The sequence below is a fragment of the Balaenoptera acutorostrata genome, chromosome 14 (genome assembly GCF_949987535.1).
Source record: "Balaenoptera acutorostrata chromosome 14, mBalAcu1.1, whole genome shotgun sequence".
NCBI lineage: Eukaryota > Metazoa > Chordata > Mammalia > Artiodactyla > Balaenopteridae > Balaenoptera > Balaenoptera acutorostrata.
In genome coordinates this window covers 79,043,650-79,064,799 of record NC_080077.1, presented here as the reverse complement: position 1 = coordinate 79,064,799, position 21,150 = coordinate 79,043,650, and the positions used below count along the sequence as shown (strand labels likewise).

Here is a 21,150-nt window from a genome sequence, read left to right as displayed (position 1 = left end):
GGTATGCTAGAAAGTAGGAAATGTAATGTTAAAGATTTAAAGATAATCCAAAGATAATCGAGAATTAGCTATGTTAACTTTATTTCACTAGTTAAATATCCTGTCTACAATGCTAACATCTTTAATTACAAAAAGGCCTTAAAATGGTCACTATACTTATGAAGCAAATATTAAACATTAAAGTAATTACTATTTACCTTTGAGACAGTGGGCATTTTATTCTCTTTTGGAACTGTGAAGTGTTTTCTTTTCTCTTCTGATCTGTAAGTCTTTATTTCTTCTTCTCCCTTTGCAGTTCTCCATTCTTCTTGCCTACTGAAAGAGAATTAAAAGCCACATATAATCTATAATGTTTATAACTGATTTCTCCCCAAAGGGAATGTTAGGTATCAGAGAGGGGATGTTACTCCTGATGCCTTCTTTTCAGATGAGGCATGTGATAAAGATTTCTGAGTTTTATTTCATAGATTGTGAGCTCTGGACATTGAGCATTAAATGACTGGCATACTGGAAAGACAGACTCTGTCCACTTGAACTAGATACTATGTTTCTACTACAGTATTAGGCAAATAAAGTTTTAGGATCTGGGAACACAGTTACTCCTAAGGTAACTGCTCCAAGGATTAAAAACAGAATTTATTTATTCTTCAAAAATTATGTCAGGGTTGGGCTTATGCTGCGATAATCTTAGGTGCCGTACAGATAGCTGGAATTAAAAAAAAAATACGGCACAACAGACCCTTGAGGTAGAACTAACATTAACTCCCGAAGCCCTGAAAGAACTACATTCTCTCCAGTGAAAGGCAGGTCAGGCTTCAGCCGCTGAAAAAACTTCAACTCTATCCAGGTATGAAGCTGAATTTGAGCAACAGAAGTTTTGAGGAACATTAACTGTGAACTTTAATTTCATGGAACCTGAACTCACAAGGACAACACAATTCTTAAAAAATTTTAATTCCTTAAAACTTTAAGGTTTTTGAACTGGAAGGGTATTTAATCTTTGAACTTTAATTTTTCCCTGGAGATATCACAGTTGGAAGGGAGTTAAAATTCGAACCTGGAAGAGCTCTATAATATTGATATTTTATTACTTGGGTATATTAATGTTGTCATTTCATACTTAATTGCAGAATCTCTAATGTGGCTGGTCATGATTCTGAATGGAAATGAGTGAACTTGAATCTTGTGAAAAGAATGCCCTTGGATTTAATTTTGTTTGTTCTTAAATTTTTTTTTAATTAAACTTTTTTATTGAGATAACTGTAGGTTCACATACAGTTCTAAGAAATAATACAAAGAGGTTCCTTGTATCATTTACCTAGCTTCCCCCAATGGTAATATCTTGCAAAACTACAGTACAACATCATAACCCGGATCTGGATATTGATACAACCCACTGATATTCAGAACTCCCCAGTTTTACTTCCACTCATGTGTCTGTGTTTGTGTGTGTATTTGGTTCTCTCCAAGTTTATCACATGTGTACATCTGTGTATCCATTGCCCCAGTGAAGATACAGAAAGAACATTTCCATTACCACAAAGATCCCTTGCGGTGCCCTTTTAATGATCATATCCACCTTTTTCTCCTCCTCCTCAGCCCTTCCTCCCCACAATGTCTAGCAACCACTAATCTGTTTTCCATCTCTATACTTTTGTCATTTCAAGAGTAGTCCATAAATGGATTAATACATAACCTTTGAGATTGGTTGCTCACCATAATTCCCTGAAGATTCAATCAAGTTGTGTATCAACAGGCTGTTCCTGTTTAATGCAGTCTTAGTCTGTGGTGTGGATATACCATAGTTTGTTTAATCATACACCCACTGAAGGACATCTGGGTTGCTTCTAGGTTTTGGCTATTACGAATAAAGCTGCTATACATTTGCGTACAGGTTTTTGTGTGAAAATAAGTTTAATTTCTTTGGGATAAATCCCCAAACAGTGCAATCAATGGATCGTATGATAGTCTTACGTTTAGGTTTTAAGAAAAAAATGCCAAACTGCTTTCTGGAGTGGCTGCACCATTTTACATCCCCACCAGCAGTGCGTGGAGGGATCCAGTTTCTCCACACCCTTCCCAGCATTTGGTGCTGTCACTGTATTTCAGCCATTCTGATAGGTACAAAGATTATTGCACTGAAGTTTTAATTTGCATTTCACTAATGGCTAATGATGCTGAGTATCTTTTCATGTGCTTATTTGCCATCTGTATGTACTCTTTGATGAAATGTCTGTTCATAGCTTTTGCCCAATTTTCTAACTGGATTGCTTTGTTTACTGCTGAGTTTTGAGAGTTCTTTATATATAATAGATATTAATCCTTTGTTGGCTATGGGATTGGATTTAATTTTAATGCAAAGTTCCAGGAAGGCCGAATATCCTTTGAAGTAATGGCCACAGCCTCGCTGGACCATATGCTCAATGGTCAAGCTCAAAGAAAAAGAGATAAAAAGGTGACGAATATTTGGAGAGAAACAAATCTTCCCCACTGTTCCGTGTGCAGGGACCTCCACCACCAACGAGCAACCCACTCCTGGACTCTGTTCACCTCCTTACTCATTCTTCTCTAGGGTAGGAGGAGTGAACTAATTAATTAGGATGCTCTAGAAGGAAAATCCAGCTTAGCATGGCCCAGTTCTATGCCCCGTTTGCCATGTATACATTCTTCTCTGCACTTTAAAGAGGCAAACCAGCTGCCTCACATGAGGAGAAATACCGTGGCCCAGTGGTACCTTTCGCTGGGGTTCAGTATTAGGAAGCGCACATTCATGCAGATAAAAGTCATGTTCTTCACAGCCGTAGGAATAATAAAATATTCTCATTTCCTGTCTTACTCTTTTGTGTTATTTTTTACTCCTTCAGAACTATTTTTAAAATGATGGGTATTATTTATTGCACCCTCTTCAAACCTTAACATTAGAATTAAAAAGTAGACAGGAACGCAGCTAAAAATATACTAAGAGAGTTAATTTTTTATTAAGAACATCTGGGTGTATTTGTCATCAGATAAAGTTATGGTTCAAATTCAAGCTTTAGGTGTATAATCCTAAAACCTAACACAAATTTGGGTGTTGTCCAATCAAAAAAGCATAATATATATAAATATTCAGATTACAAATATTTTTAATTATATAATTACTCTTATCTTTTAAGAACTAGGAAATCCTAAAATCAAATTTGATCTTCCTATGTTTTTTATTATAGTACAGTATTATAATATATAGTCAGTATTAGTTGGGGCTCATATGGACCTCATTCATGAGTATTTCGTTAATAAAGAATCAAAAGGAATTGGATATAAACGTCCCTCATAGCAATGACCTTGAGAATAGGATTACATAAAATCAATACTTTTAAATTTACATATGTATACTTTTAAGTATAAAAAAGAATTATTTAAAAATACTTATATAATCTATTACCAATAAATAATATAATGTATTTTCACTATGCCTCTGAATGATGTGGTGTGAATGACTAGTAAAATCCATAAAAAACTAAATTATAACAAACTATGAATGTGTTTTAAGATACAGTTAAACAAGACAAACTAAGATTTAAATATGCTACTCAGTAAAATCTCATATTTGTTCAAGCCAAATTTATAATCCCCCCCCATTCACCTTAACACTCCCCCCATAACATTTATATGAATCATCCCAGAAAGGGACATATACTGAAATTTAACTTTTCTCCAGAGTCATGAAGAGTTTAAAACATTAGCTCTGCAGATAAATTTAAAACAAATTAGAGCTAAAAAGGCACTCTGAAGACTGTAATTCAAAATGAATACAAACAACTGTGGTACCTAACAATTCATAATTCCCCTTCCTTACCTGGCTACACCAGCTGATAGCTCAGGTACTACCACCCTTCGACTCCAAGCTACAAGATCCCGCTCTGTGGCTATTTCACTTCTTGGTGCATTACTATGCATTTGCCGTACACCTTCGATTTGACCACTACGCCTTAGTCCTACATTAGGTGGTGAATGAACCTCTGAGGTAGAACTTGTAGAGCCTAAGTGAAAAAATTAAAATTAATACAGTAAGTTCTATTTAGAGACACTTCTCCATTAGCTTCTGACAGGAACACACACACACACACACACACACACACGCACACACACACACACCCCAGGGGGAAAAAATCCATACTATCTTCCACATGAAACTTCACAGTGCTGTGGCAAATAATCACATCACCAAATTAGGAGCTAAACCACAAGCAAAAGCTTAATGAAAACAGAACGTGGTTATTCAGTTGACTAGATAAGTTAATGAATCATGACTATGGACTGTTAAGCTCCAAAGATGTAAAACCCAATATTACTTAAAAAAAATTGCCCACTGTGTATTTTTGGGAAAACTATATAAGAAGCAAAAACAGACACAAACCCAAGGACATTTATGGTTCATAAATTTGCTTTAAATTTTCTCTAAAGTTTAATAATATACAACAACAAGGATGGTGAGATGTTTGAGAATGTGGCTTTGAATGTATTCCATAAATAATTGAATAAATTTATTTTTAACATGTTTCTAAGTTATTCACGTTTATTATAGGAAATTTGGAAGAATATACACATTAAAAAACTCATTGTCCATAGTTTGAAACCTTATATTAAGAATATTTTTTTAGGTCATTAAATACTCTTCAAAAACATGATCATTTTGGCAGCCTAATATTTCATATAATGGATTTACCATATTTGTTTAATCACTTCTCTACTGCTGTAGGTTTAGACTGCTTCAGTTTTTTAAATATTTCACTTAAGAATCACTGCTTACCTCTACTTAAACGGCTGGTATTACTGATACCTGCTTCACCAGAACGTCTCAGGTCTTGCTCCTGTTGCAGTCTTTGAATCATACTGTCCAGTGGGCTGATCTCCTGGTTTGCTTGCTGACTTAAAACTTGGTTCAGTCCTATGTAAACCACAAAAATGCTAAGGATACTTCAAACCATATTACTTATCAACCTCACTTTGAGTCCAGGATTAAACATAAATTCTGCTTGAGTAAGACCTAAAATGAGCAACTATGAATGATGGGAGAGAGAGAGAAAAAAAAAAAAAGGAAACATGCCCCCTTCAATCTTCATTAAAAATAATGATGATGATGATGACATAACTTTTACTTAGTGTTTACCATGATTCAGGTACTCACATAATCATTACAATACCACAATCCCACAGGTATTATTAATTCCACTTTATGGATAAGAAAATCAAAATAACTATTCAAAGTCATATATCTAGTAAGTGGCAAAAGAAGGATTTCATCTTAGATCTTCTTTTAAAAAAGGCAAATCTGATTACCCACTTTCTCAAAAAGCTTTACTGCTTCATTCAACCAATTCTTGAGTGCCCATTATGTGTTAGGAACTACGCCAAAAAACTGAGGATCCAGTGGTGAATAAGATACATCACGGTCCCTGACCATCAGGGAGCTAACATTCTAATGGGGAAACTGAATGATAAACCCACACACAAATGCAGATTGTGAAAAAATGTTGTCAACATAAAGAAGGTGATGAGATAGAGAAAATGGGGAAGGAGAGAAATGGGAACTACCTATGGTGAGTCAGAAAAGTCAAAGAAGCCCACTTTGAAAAGGAAGCATTTGAGTGAGACTTGAAGAAAAAGAAGAATTAGTCACTCATGTGAAGAGCTAGAATACACTCTGGACAGAAGGTAAGAGCTGGTACAAAAGCTCTGAAGTAGGGAGGAACTTGGTGTATTTGAACCCATCCTGCTTTTCCAACATCAATTCTCACCCACACCAGTGATATGAGACTACCTGACTCTTTTACTCTCGTAATAGGATATACACCTTTATGCTTTGGAGCTTTTGACCACTTCAAGTACAAATGTGATAAATGCTAACATCCTTCAAGCACCAAGAGAAATGGCATCTCCATATTTCCTACATGAAATCTTTCCAGACTACCCCTGAAACACCTAATACAATGAAATGCTATGTAAATTGTAAATACAATGTAAATGCTATGTAAATAGTTCCCTGCAAGTAGCAAATTCAAGTTTAGCTTTTTGGAACTTTCTGGAGTTTTCTTCCCGAATATCTTCTATACGGGTTGGTTGACTCCACAGATGCTGAATCCAGGAATACGGAGGTCCGACTGTGTACATACCTTAGTACTCAGCCCAATATAGAAAGGAAGCCCACTACTTAGTTCTTCAAAAGCATGAATTTTCTTATCCATCTTAATATTCTAATTCTAAATCTAGAACAATGTTAGGCATATAAAGATGCTCAATCCTGCTGAACAAATAAGAAAATGTATGTTATGAGATATATGAAAGGCATTGCCACAAGAGGAGAGAAAACAGCAATTAATATCGGGTGTGTGGGAATGTAAGCAAGGACTCGGTGAGATCAGACTTTTAGAGTGGGTTAGTAAGATACAAAGTATATTCTGAAATGAAGTAGTAGTAGTATGAAGGTATAAGAAAAGAGGAAATTACGTGTATTAAGCACATAAGGTTATTTCATTTCATAAGAGAAAACTAAAATTCAATGAGATAAAATAACTTGACCAAGGTCACAAAGCTAGAAAGTGGTAAAAAGTGAACAGAGGTAAAAATTAAAATGCCTATGGATGCCTATTTCCTGGTATACTGGAGAGAAAACATCTCATGTTTGAATCTGATATAGCTCAAGTTTACAACTGAGAAAACATTTAAAGTGTATTGTTCAGTGTAGATATAACAGAACTGCACTCAAACCAACTTATTACAATATCCAACATGTATGTTTACCTAACTCTATTTCCCCAAAAGAATTTTACTACAGATCTAGATTTGCAAATAGAAATATAATTAGAAATGATGCTAAAGTTTTTTCAAAAAGTATTTTTCTTTTGTTCTATTTTTGTACCTGGCAAGTCAAAAATAATGAAGGAAATGATATTTACCCTGAATTCTGTGAACTACTAGAACACTTAAAAATTCCGTGACTCACTCTGAAGCCATAATTATTGCTCTGGGTTCTCTTGTACCCCAATACTATAACTGGTGTCTTTCATTTTCAAGATCAAGTCCACCTGTTACTCTAAGGGCAGCTTGGCATGGAAGAAAGAACAATGCACTGGGAGTCAGAGCTGGATTTGAGTCCCTATGATTCCGTGTACTTTAACTTGAACAAGACATAATGTTGTTAAATTTTCATTTTCTCAATTTTTAGAATTGGGATACCACAGATAAAAGGATTAAATGAGTGTTATTTATGAAAGCCCTTTAAAAACTGTTAAATGAAGGGAAGAATAATCACGATAATTAAGTAGCGCTGATATTTTAATAAATGAGTCCTTTTCTTATTTCCCTGTCCCTGAAATCCCAGCCTAGGTACCTGACTGAGACCTGGGAAAGATCTGAGTCTTGCCAGTTCCCCACTAAGGGAATGAAGACATTTATCTTAATTTCAGTCCTATGACCAAGACTTCTCTAACAATTGTGAATTCTCTAATCTGAATGCCTGCCTAGATTTCTCAAATCCTGCCTTTTCTTAGATTGAGTTCATGCTGTGTCCACGTACTGAAACATTCTAGTTTCACATACTCTAGATTCTTCATTATAATTTCACATGCCCAATCCTTTAAGAAAATAAGAGATGATTGATTTTTCTGTGCTGCTTACAGAATCTGAATTCATTATTTAAAAGTTAACTCATTATATATTACATCCCATATATGTCCTTCATATCTACTTAGAAGTTTTGCCCATTTATGCTAGTCGAGAACCTAAACTATTTTCATAAACATTTTCCTAGTCTAAAATATAACAAAGATTCATAACTGCAAAACTGGTTTAACTCTCTTTACAGTCCTTCCATTATTTTCACTTAATAAATTAAGTGCTACTCTTCTTGCCAAAAGCAGGGAAGAAGCCTGTAGACCCTGACTCCATTTCAACTCCCATTCGATTCTTCAACTAATTCAACTTTCACCCTCCGTTACTTCACCCTCCAAAACAGCATCACTTTTCATTCCTATCTTAACTTTTCTTAAACTTTTAAAAGTTGATCACTTCTTAAAACAATCGTTAACGTAAACAGACTATCTAGTCTTTTATTATTATTATTATTACTTATTTATTTATTTATTTGGCTGTGCCAGGTCTTAGTTGCGGCATGCGGGATGGGATCTTCGTTTGTCGCATGCAGGAGCTTTCAGTTGCCACATGCGAACTCTTAGTTGCGGCACATGGGATCTAGTTCCCTGACCAGGGATTGAACCCAGGCCCCTTGCATTGGGAGCGCAGGGTCTTAGCCACTGGACCACCAGGGAAGTCCCCTAGGCTATCTAGTCTCATTCTCTCTCTCACATCATACTATTATTATTCGCTTTAATAATTTATCATCATTTTTAACTATGTATTTGTTTACAACTGTTGACTAATCTAACTCACTCCACGAGAGCAAGGATTGCATCTGTTTACTTCACTGCTGAATACCGCAGCTTAGCAAGTGCCAGCGACAGAGGAGATTCACAAGGTATGCTACTGAATGAATAAACAAATGAACTGACTCATCTCATACCAAATACAGACTTACCCTGTTAGTCCTCAGAAGGTTATAAATAGATACAGACCAAAATTATTGCTTTAAACCTCCAATGCTTCTTAACTGCCTTGCAATACTTAAGCATTATTCAAAGAACTTTAAAGAAGTATAAATATCATTTTACTTCTCATTTGTTCAAAACAATTAAAAACAAAGTTCTACCCACTTATCAATTTTATAAGATTTCAACAGGAAAAGGAAGATTTAGCATGGACTTAAAATGAGCATCTACCTGAGGAAGTTACCCCCATCTGGGGGATGAGCTGCTCCTCCCTGCAATTTTCACGACCAGGAACTAATCTCTGGTATCTTGATGGATGAGGGTTACCATCGACATCAACCAAAAAAGGCGGCGGCATGAGATGAGGTGCTTGCTGCGTCTGTTCATCTAACACAAAATTGTTGGCATCACGGATGAGGGGCCGGTAATCACTGTGAAAGAACATCTGATCTGCTATCTATAAAAAGAAAGGCCCATAAAAGATTGGACAAAGAAAAATTTATCATTATAGATTTCTAATGGAAGGCAAACATTTTAATATAAATCATGGTATTAAACAATAATATAAAAGAATATTTTCTTGAATTAACTGTAAATAAATCTTTGTATGTTCTACATTAAATTTTATGATTAGAAAAGTAGCTGCTTTGACTTGAGGACACGGGGAGGGGGAAGGGTAAGCTGGGACAAAGTGAGACAGTGGCATGGACATATATACACTACCAAATGTAAAACAGATAGCTAGTGGGAAGCAGCCGCATAGCACAGGGAGATCAGCTCAGTGCTTTGTGACCACCTAGAGGGGTGGGATAGGGAGGGTGAGAGGGAGGGAGACACAAGAGGGACGAGATATGGGGACATATGTATATGTATAACTGATTCACTTTGTTAGAAAGCAGAAACTAACACACCACTGTAAAGCAATTATACTCCAATAAAGACGTTAAAAAAAAAAAGAAAAAGAAAAAGAAAAATAGCTGCTTTGAAGTTTCCCTGGAATAGAAAGAGACTGTATTCATAAAAAGAATTAAAAAAACATTAAAAATAAGTTAAATAATTTCAAATTAAATGGTAAAATTAAATCTAGGCATAAATCTTTCAGCAGTACTTTGACTTTCCCAGGGCTATCATGCTTTATCTTATCTTTAAAATTACTAAATATGGTAATTATTTGTTTTAGCACTTTGCAACGAGAAATCAATTTATTCTTTGAATTAAACTCTTTAATGAAACCACTCATACAATTTAAGAAAATCCGTAAGTATACAGTAAGCATGGTTTATATAATAATAATATAAAAAATTAATGACATGATTTTCTAAGAGAATAAGCATTTTCTCTAAAATTTCTGAAATAATATAAAAATTATTAACATGAACTCATACCTGACACATCTGTAACTTTAAATTTTATCATTTAATCTGGAATTTCTTAAACCTGAACTCTTCAGTTTTTACTATGATAACCTTTTAAACAACTCTACCACAAATAAACCATTTAAATCTTTTAGTCACTCATCTCAGATAGGGTCTTTAATATTTAAAAATATTAACTACCATCACAGTAGTCCATACATTTTTTTGAGAACCACATAAAAGCCACAGAATTGTACCCCAGACAAATGCATATTCTCCATATAAGTAAAACATTTTACATAATTTCAACGAATCCCTGTCTATGGACATCTCCAACACCCATCTTATATACCCCAACCTGAAAACTGCAATCTAGACCTTTCTGGCAGGCTAAGTAAAAGGTTATTTCTTCTGAAATATAAAGATTATTATCACTTCCCTCCCCAAAATACAACCCCTAAACATCTATGGATTTAAAAACAAACAAACAAACAACTATAAGGAGAAGACATATAGTCATCGTACTCTACCTTGTCATATTTGCTACTGGAGCCAAAGCCAAAAATTAAAAGATGTCCATGAGAGTCTGTGCATGCAAAATGCTGACCATCAGGAGAGCATTTGCAGTCAAATACTGCACCATGTCCTTGGCCTTCAATCTGAAATGTATTTAACCAACAATCAGAAAACTGCCATTAAAATATAAAGAACTGGCTGGTCACTATTGTTACTAAAATTCTATGATAAAAGATACGTAAGTATATATCCTAATGAAGTGAAGATATAACAAACACAGTATAGTAACAAAATTTGTGAATATTCATGAAAAGTGCCAGATTAAAAGCCTTGAAAAACAACGTATTATCTTTATCCATAGACCAGACACAAGTCAGGAAATAAAACACCACCATTCTCCCCCACCCATAGTTCTGCTTCATGTCTTTAACCCAGATTTAAAATGTTAATTGCGCCTTACAGTCCATCTTATCTGCATTTAATCAAGCCCTTTCAGCAAAGGCTGACAATGTGGAGTAACTGTAGCGATTTTTGGGTAACTCTTGAAGTAACAGCCAGAGATCACTGCTCACAAGACACTAAATTTTTCTTTTTGGTAATAAATTCCCTTGATGGTCTGACTCATTTTTTAAATGGTGAATTTCAAAGGTTAAAGAAAAGGTTTTTTTTACCTGATAATTGTTTTCTGTTTTCCAGTTCCATTAATCCAGAACGAATGGGTTTCTCCCTGCAACCTGTCAATCAAACAGAGGTGGCCAATCACCACTCTGAATTTTTTTGCTCTCAGTGCTTCTTCAGACTATGTTCCAGTTGAAAACTTCTTTAGCAGTGTTCTGAAAGAGGTAAAAATTCTACCCTATCTAAAGCACAACTAGGGACTGAATTTCAGAAAACAACTAAAATAGGGAGTTGACTCCCTAACAAATAACAACTAAGGATGATTTTCAACAAATGTGACTGGATTTCTGGATTAGCAGAATCGGAACACACACACATTATCAGGTAAGAAATACCTCCTCTCTGTTCCGGTATCCACTGATCTAGAACAAATTGGTTTTATTAGTAATATCCCAATATCCCAGTAAATGCTTGGAAAAGAGAGAAGTGGTCATTTTCTTCCTTTAGTGTTAAAAATATGGCACAGGGATGAATGTACAGTTCACCAAGTACAGAAGTGAAATTAAAATTTTGAAGAACAGTTGATTTCTCAAGGAAGGTTTGCATTTTGGTCAAAAGAGAAAATGTTGTTCTAAAAGAAAGGGCTCTGCCTAAGAAGTTTATATAGTACCACAAATGGGATTACCTCAAAAAGAAAACTAATTTTTCCTTTGGCTTGTTGAAAAGAAGGAATGAGCACACAGGTGTTTATTAATGCTGTTTTGAACGGTGATAATAATGGAAAAGAAATAAGAATAACTTTCTTTATAATTTAATCACATGAAAGAAAACTGGTGAAGTAATCTAACGTCTAATACACTAAAAGACATAACATAAAAGCAAGAAAATGAGTAGGTGAAACAGGATCATTTCTTGGTTGTGAAGAAAGTTGGAGGATAAGACAACAGAGAAAGGGAACTGATTCCAAGTCTACTTTAAAACTATTCAAAAATAAGAAAGAACTACTTCTCCAGATTAACCTAAGGGCATTAGTAGCTATATAGCTTCGTATTTTCCAAAAACGAAAGAATGTAAGCAGAAATGTCAGGATTCACATCTCTATTTTTCAGTGTTGTCTAGGGAAATAAAAAGTTACATGAACTGTTATAATACCTAATCACACGAACAAAGTTTACCTCTATATAGAATTTTACACAAAAAACTCAAGACCAAAGAATTAAAAGTGTCTTGGCCATGTGTTGTTAAATGTTTTATTTACCTCAATTCACTCGAGACAGAGAAAAAAAACAAAAAACAAAAAAACCCCAACTACTTTATAAATTTAATATAATAAATGCTCCCAGAACTGTAATACTATTCTAAGTTTACGATTCTAAGTATACGGTAGAACAGAGGAAGAGATCTGAGAGTCTGACTCAGCAATGCCAAAGTATGTCTGATGGATGTTCATAAGCATGGTATCCTTTATATAATGTTTAGACAATCTTGCTCTACATTCTTCTTTTGGGGAGGTGGCGGGGGGGAGTGGTGGTGAGGATTTATCAACCCTATACCCATGCTACCTACCAATGTTGCCACATTTACAGTTGGTAGAAGATCTCTGAGAGAATACTTGGGAGAGGCAGAACTTCTAAAGCTCTAAAAAAGCAAAGAAAAAATAGCAATCCTATTGAAGATCACTGTGTTGCTATACAATAACACATGCCACTGTGAATATGGCAGGATGGTACAAATTCTCTTGGTATAAGCCATTTGCATAACTCCAGAGTGACTTTTATATGGAGAATATGAAAGTGTATTTCAAAAGTACATTATTTGGATGAACTGTTCATTAAAGAAGACAATGGATCTGCTTTACTTACAAACCAATTAGAAAAGGTGCCCATAACCTTACTATGTAAAATGCCAACTTTATCTTCAGAAAAAGCTCCTCAGATAATAAACAGCCCTAACTACAAAATGCTGTCTAGCCTTTCCAGTTGATACAAAGTAGGAAAATATTTTACTTTCCTATATAGCTAAATATACCCTAGCTATTTTTATGATTTATGCTATAATTAACTAAGCCAACCATTAAAAATAGTTAAATACTTCTCTCTGAAAAGGATTTCATCTTCTTAAACCAGGGTCAGAATATTTATAACTAAGAATTCTTAAAGAAAAAATTTAATAATGAAGGGACTATTTGAATATGCATGTGTAACTAGAAAGCAATGAGATTTACGTTCAAAAACTAAAAGGAAGAAAATATCCTTTCTATTCATATTAAAGTTATATGCACCTATATATATTATATATCAACTACACTTCAATTAAAAAATACATTTAGATAAAAAGGTATATGAACCTATCATAAAATTAAACGCTCAACAGAAAAAGTCAACATAAAATTTAATATTGTACATAACTTATGCTAGTACTTATAGCATGCTCTAGTAAGTTTAAAAATAGAAAGAAATGAATAATAACAAATTTTCAAAATCAGTGAATTTTAGATGAACTATTTCCCTAATAATATCAAGTATGCTTGCTAAACATTATTTGGGACATATGTAAACAAAGACCACATAATAAAACTCATACTTGCTAAACCACAGTAAGGAAAGCTGAGAAAATCCATGAGGTAATATTCACTAATAAGTGTAAAAATTTCAAGAAGAATAGGAGTTAAAAGAAAATAGAAAAATACATTCAGCGACTGTGATAAGGTTATTTTGTTTTGTTTTTTAAAGTTAAGAGATGAAAAGACCAGACAAGTTAAAATAATCACTCCTTTGTAGGAAAATTCTCATACTGACTGAAGAATTCTAGAAATATTTCCAAGAAATGAGCAGCACAATCTTGTTAGTTTAGAAGTTTACACTGAACTTGGAAAAAATAAAATCAATGCAAAAACTTATGAATTAAGAGCTTTGATGATGATAGAATTGTCATATTTAATGAAGAATACTAGTACCCTTTCCAAGGCAGAATACAATCCACAACTTCTAATATAATTCTTGTGAAGTAGAAAGATGAATAATTAAAGGAGACAGAAGAGTGACACCTAGGACTGAAGAGACCTCTCCTCTAGTAATGGGTAAATCACTTAATATTTCTGGGAAATGATAAAGGTCATTTCAATGATCACTAGAGTCCTACCCACTTCTAAAATCCTAACACCTAATATTCAGGAAGCCTTTTTTGGAAGAACTGGACAATCTGAAAATGAGGCATGCTAAAAGCACCAGAATGCAGACTAAAATTATAGGGTCTAAATTACATCAATTGTGAGGAACACACATAGAGATGAATATGAGAAGTATGTACTCCTAAAGGAACTCAACACAAATCAGGATGCTTAAAAATATTGGCTTTCTTAGGCAGAATCATCCTTTTATGGAATTATTCCAAGTCTATGACCACGGTCAATTTTGCGGTCTCATTCATTTTTCAAAATATACCATTGATTAGAAGGGAGTAAGTATCTCACCTAGAAAATACTCAGCAATTTCAAATTAGGAAACTTTCAAAATATCCTAATAATTTTATGGGATAGATTCATATCCCAAGAATAAAAGAGCTGAGAAACTAAATTTATGCTAAGAATTACCCTTAGAAAGTCTTCCTTATGTATAAAGAAACTTTAAAGCTTATCAACCTGGGGGAAAATAAAACTTAATTAAGAATGTACACTAGATACTGGAGATAGACACTGTCATACCTATGGTTAAAATATGCTTAGGTCACCTTCTAATTACTACTATAGTAACAATGTAAACCAAGAATATATCTTAAGGGAAGCTATCCACACTCCAACAGTCCAGGTGTCATCAAGTTACTTTAAAAGATTATTCCTAAATAAATGTTTACTTTAACATTGAAAATTCTTTAATTGTAACATTATTACATATGAATTAAAGATAGCTATTGAAAATAAATGGTGCCAAGACAAATAAGTTTATATAAAAAAGGAAACTGTTGTAACTGACTTAATAAAACCAGTAGATATATAAAAGTGATTCTGAAGAATCAACTCTAACGTTCATCAAAAGAAAAGTGTATTACCAAAATAAATAACTCATCTTCAAATTTAACACCATTTTGTTTACCCATATTCTGATTTCTCTGAGGGAAGTAATACTATTAATCAAGTCCTCCTTGAAACTGATTCTCCTCCTTTGGCCTCTCTGACATAGCATGGTGTCTTCCCAACACACTTTCTGGAGATTGTAATCTCTTCTCCATTCCGCTAAACATGACTAAGGTTGACCCTTAAACAATGAAGGAGGTTAGGGGCACCAACCCTTGGCACAGTCAAAAATCCACATATAACTATATAGCCAGTCCTCCATATAAACGCAGTTCCTCTGTATCGACGGTCTGCATCCCGTGGATTCAACCAACCGCGGACTGGGTAGTACTATAGTATTTACTATTGAAAAAATCTGCATGTAAGTGGACCTGCACAACTCAAGCCAATGTTGTTCAAGGGTCAACTGTATTTCTAAATGTTTAGTTTTAAGCCCTCTACACTGTCCTCTCTATCTCCATGAGGAGGTAGACATCTTTCTACACGGAAGACTACATTTCTTTTTCTCTACAACTAGCCTCTCCAAGTAGTCTATCTCCAAGTGCTGGCTGTCCACTTCCACAAAAAGTCCAACACTACGTCACAATAAACATATTAAAAAAATCAGTTTTCTTTCACATCTCTCATATTTCCATCAAGAGTATCACTGTTGTCAAGATCACCTAGGCTCAATACTCTTAACACATTTATTAAATTTTCTGTCACTCTCCAGCTCTAATCCTTCTATCATCACAGAACACCAAGTCCTATGTATGTTTTTCTTTCACAAATTTACTACCTGTCGCTACAATGTTTCATCATGATTTCACTGATGAAAGCAGATCTCCCCCACCTACCCAATTTCATACCTGAAACACTACCACTGGCAACCAAAATATTTTTCTCTTGTTTCTAGAATAAAAGTAATTCACCAAAACCCCCACTAGGTTAACTACTCTTTATGTTTACAAGTAATTTGAGGGCACCAACAAGCCACTTCAATTTATGCTTTTCATTTTATCACCCATTTTTCAAAGTCTATTCCAGAAAAACTTTCCAAATTACTCTATGAACATGCCTTAACATTTCTTATTTGGCTATTTAAATAATATTCCTCTTACTTATAAAATTATCTTCTGACACAATTGTTATTTATCTTTCAAGGCATAATTCCAATTCTTCCTCCTCTGACCATCCACCCTGAAGTTATCCTTACATCCTTAGATATACCAATTATCTTATCTCATATGCCACGCTACCATTTCAAACTATTTGGCCATACTTATCTTTTCAGGTATATTTTATCTCCCCAACTTATCTGCAAGCTGGATTAAAAACAAAAATAAAAAAAGGACCACGTCTTACTCTTCCCATATTTTGTGTTTATGTATAAAATCACTCAAGTATCTGCTAATCAAAATGTTTTCACCTGCATGTTTACATTCTGTAATTTTACATACTTTCCCTTATAACTATCAAATCTCAAAATATCCTTTTGATAGCAACTCATGGAACATGTCAAAGAATTACTACATAAAAAAGTAATTCACCAAATATAATATAGTATGACAAGCTCAGATTCATGGCAACAAATATTGAGATATGTTTTTGATATCAAGATATAGATGAGAAACAGACAGACAGAATCTAAAGAACCCCAGAAACCTGAAAGAAAATGACAATAACTGAAGTTTATAATCAGAAGACTGAAGGTAATTTCTTATGTAGAGACGCTGAAACAAAGAATGGAAGCATCAGAAAAATCCTTTTAACAAACAGAGTGCAGGTATATGACATCTTGTTAGATGATGATAGATAGGTAATGAGATAAAAGGGAAGGAACGAAAGAGGGAAGGAAGGAGAGAAAGAAAAAGAAAAAAGGAAAGAGAAAGAGAGATGGAGGAAGAGAGAGGAAGAGAAAGAAAGGTCTTGAAATCTTGGTTCACAAGAGAACACAATACGAGATATACCTATTTCAAGCTTCTTTCTCCCTTTCCTAGATACATGCAGCTACAATTGTCCAAAACTAAACTAGAGGTCACACTGAGAACATGTTAATGTCAGAAGTATGCATGTGCAAAAATTCTGAGTGGTGGATTGGCAGCCTCTGCTTGTTTGGAACGTTGCAAGGAGAAATATATTGTTCTGGATTAGTGGACACTGGAACATTTTTTTAAAATCTCAAGTAAAAGAAAGGTTAACAATTATAAAAAATAAGGAAAATTTAATTAAATAAATGAAAACTGTTATTTGGAATTTACCCATGAAACAACAAAAGCAAAGCAAAAATCAAATTCAGTAAAATTGCTTTCTAGCCAGAGACACTGTACTCTTCAATTAAAATCAAAACCAGACAAAAGGCAACAAACTAGAGCTTTGAATAACATTACAGAAATAGAACGATATGGAGAGAAAGAGACAGACAGACAGACACAGCTAGAACAATAGAAATAGAGAAAAGAGAGCAGAAAAGATAAAGCAAAAGTGCCAGAGACACGAGGAAAGCTACAAATCCCACTCTAAACATCTTTATTTTCTACCTAATAATAAAATGGCCTAGTACTAAGAAATTTCAAGGTCACTTTTCATATCTTTTCAAATTAAGTTAATACTCATTTCATTAAACTTTTAGTTAAAACTTAGCTGTACTGTGATAATTTAAAGGGAAAAAAGGCTATAAAAAACAACTTTGTATTTTAGGAACATTTATGGCTGTATTAAACTTCTAAACTTGCCTACCTCTTTTGGGGGTACGGGGAATATAATACAAAACCCCTCAACTTTAGTTCAGAGAGTTTGCACACATTTTCAAGTTATTCTGTGAAATAATTTATCTGCCTCTTAGCATTTAATAGGAGGTTTACAGCCTTTTAACTAGAATTTAGAACAACTCTTATCAAAACAAGATACCTCCTGTCACATCCAAAGACAGAACATGGGCTTGCTCAACTATACATCAATAGTTTGAAATATTCTTAATATACACTATCAGTCTTCAATAAAATATCCCAAAATATTCAACTTTTGCCCTGAATACTCAAGCTATATAGGATCTATTCAGCTGAAACATGAATAATTGACAGAGGTAGTCGACGAATGTAAATAAGTAAAGCTTAAGGCCTAGAATTTAGGGTTTTTTTTTTGTTTTTTTTTTTAAAGAATAAAGTTATCTTATGTTCACAACCTCCTCTACAATATTCTCTTTAGCTTCTTTCTCTGGTTCATTAAAAAAGAGGAAAGAAAGGCTCGAGCCTTCCACCTTACATATTATGCTTTTCCAACAAACGCTTTTAAAAGCTTACGTTATTTTATTTTTAGTTAAAGATGAAACAACAGAGGGGCAGGGGAGTGCAAGGAGCATGTATTGTCTATCCCATTTGATACCCTGAGTTATACCATCTCATCATACACTTCTTCCAAGTAACAAAAACAAACCCAGCACCCACCCCCAACTGCTTTTATCATTCAGATCCTCTATTAAGAGGAAAGCTAGCAATAAAAATGAGGAAAATAAACCCATCAGTTTTTCTAGACAACACCACCAGCAAGTTGAGAATTTATAAGATTTTGAAATGAAATGAATTAGGGGATTATGTAAGCATACAAGAAATTAAATATTTTTATCTCAACTCTCAATCTTAAATCTTTTAATCTGTTTACAGATTTAGGTGGTGCTAAAATATTTTAAAAACTGTACTTGATACAGGAAAAAGAAAAAAGGAATTAGAAAATTTATCTGAATGATGAATATCACGTGCCATACTACAATAAAATGTTAATGTTTCAAAATATTTTAAAATTTATTAACTTTATTAATAAATCTATTAAAGTGCAATTACCATACGTCAAACATGGACTTTTAAAACATTCAACCTTTGAAACCACTGAAGATTACAAGATTTTTTATTCTAAAAATTTTTTAAAGATTTTTAATTTCTGTAATAGGTGAGAAAAGTACAGTGAATACTGATTAACATAAAATTATTATTTGTTACATGATTTCATTACTTTTCGCAAAGCATTATAAATTTCAAGTAGAAAATTCAATTATCATAAAAAGACTAATATTAAAGCAGTACTCTCAAAATACACTTGATAAAAACCTGTATTTTTAAGAATTTGTATATAGAATTTTTGCTCTTTTAAAGGTACAGTTTACATTCCTTATTTTCTGGCCATAGGTGTAATAGTGAATTTATTCAATACTTATAAGCTTCAATCTAAAAACTCAAATGAAATATTACTTAATCTCAATACTTTGTATAAACTTTTACAATTTCTAGTCTAGAAATGGGGTATGTTCACTAGAATTATTCATCCTTAAATCACCCAAGATACTATAACGAATCCCTCTACATGGTGATCAAAAGGTATTTATTAAATTGAACTTATGATTACTAGTACAATTTAATATCATGGATTGAATTTGTACTTGATCAACTTCTATGTTATTTTAGTAACTCAAACTTACTGATTAGCTACACACAGCCAAATAGTTATAACTATAGCCAAAACTCAACATTCATGATAGCAGACAGTGAACACAAGCTTCTACTTCTCCCTCAAATGGTTTTTATTTTCTTAATAGCAATGCTGGATGCTTTATCTTCTATCTGCCTATAGATTAAAAAAAAAAAAACAAAAAAACAATGAAATGAACAAAGGAGTGAAGAGCAAAAAGTAGGGCACTTAGGTAACTTGTAAATTAAGAGACAAAAATCATCAAGCTACATAAGATCTCAAAAGATCTACTCAAAGTTACTATCATTATGAAAACATTTTCCCCCTGGACATATCACTAACTGGACATAGCTGGGGAATTAGCTATGTAATGACCAACCACAACTAGAGATAGCATTAAGAACACATTAACAGGGGACAAAAATCATGGGTTTAAACCCCAAATGCCCATATGATAGCTTTGTGATTTACGTAAACCTGGGCAAATCACTTCATCTCTGTACAGTTTCTCCATTCATAAAACCAGTAACAATAAAATCTACTCTAATTATATTACAAGGTTTTCATGAGACCCAAAAGAGGTATTAAGTATTTTCAAAGTAGAAGGATTTTGGAAGCTATTAAAAAGCATGCAAAAAATTAAAGTGAGTATCTATATTTTAATGTGATGAGGGGTAGCTTATGTTCCAGCTTTTTAAATGCAAGATATATTTTTAATCCTTTTTAGTCTATGTTTTGTTTTTCTCACAGTTTGAAGATTCAATAGACACCATCCAGTTCTACTATTACAAAAATTTGTTTCTTCCACCCTTTATAGGCTTTTCTCTCTCTTATTCATAGAAAGAACAGGAAAATAGCTTTATCTAAAACTCTTATTAAGCAAATAATACGTTTTAAGGCAGTAATGAAACTAATCCCTTACCTAATTTCAAAAAGCATACCATACAATATGGCTGACTTCTACTCCTGGTTATATCACTAATTTTTATTGGTCTAAGAGCAAGTCACTTCAATCTCAAGGTGCTTCAATTTTTGTATCTACTGATAATGTGGAATATTAGTGTGATCAACTTACCTGATGAGAAAAAATTCACCTTTATAACTTAAAGGTGAAAGCAATATTCAAGTATGAGAGAACACTTTCCCTCCAAACACTCTACTAGTACATCAATGACCTTTGAAAATATGAAACTAACATGTATAGCCCACAATTTGTCTTCTTTTGAAGCTATAAAGGCAAACTGAGATATGACTTATTTCCTAATTCAGCAGAGATGTTCCAAAAAGAAGCAAATCAGAAACGCAAGGACAGAAGAGGAGAAAAGAAAAAATTCTTTACGAGCATATTTAAAGATTTGCTTTTTAAAAATTCTTCTCTATACACATAATCACTAAGGAAATCCATCTATCACTAACACTTGTACCCCAAATAATTAACAGTCTTTTTAGAAAAATAAGAATTTGACCAATTGTATATCTTACCTTATGTACACTAAGGCATATCCATGACAACAGCTAAAGTTAATTTCTTCACTAATAAAAATTCCTTTTATATTCTGCTTGC

General features: G+C 33.6%; 1 protein-coding gene across 4 annotated transcripts in view; it reads right to left on the bottom strand.

Annotated features, from left to right (window-relative positions):
• PHIP (pleckstrin homology domain interacting protein) overlaps positions 1-21,150 on the bottom strand; it is a 126,689-nt gene that overhangs the window by 48,113 nt on the left and 57,426 nt on the right. For 3 of the 4 annotated variants that reach the window (XM_057528081.1, XM_057528078.1, XM_057528080.1), the window contains exons 16-20: positions 10,471-10,599; positions 8,817-9,042; positions 4,793-4,930; positions 3,839-4,022; positions 198-315 (exon numbers count right to left, since the gene is read on the bottom strand). In XM_057528081.1, the coding sequence (XP_057384064.1) occupies positions 198-315; positions 3,839-4,022; positions 4,793-4,930; positions 8,817-9,042; positions 10,471-10,599 (795 nt within the window). The remainder of the gene's footprint in view (positions 1-197; positions 316-3,838; positions 4,023-4,792; positions 4,931-8,816; positions 9,043-10,470; positions 10,600-21,150) is intronic. The other variant, XM_057528079.1, reaches the window with a different exon arrangement.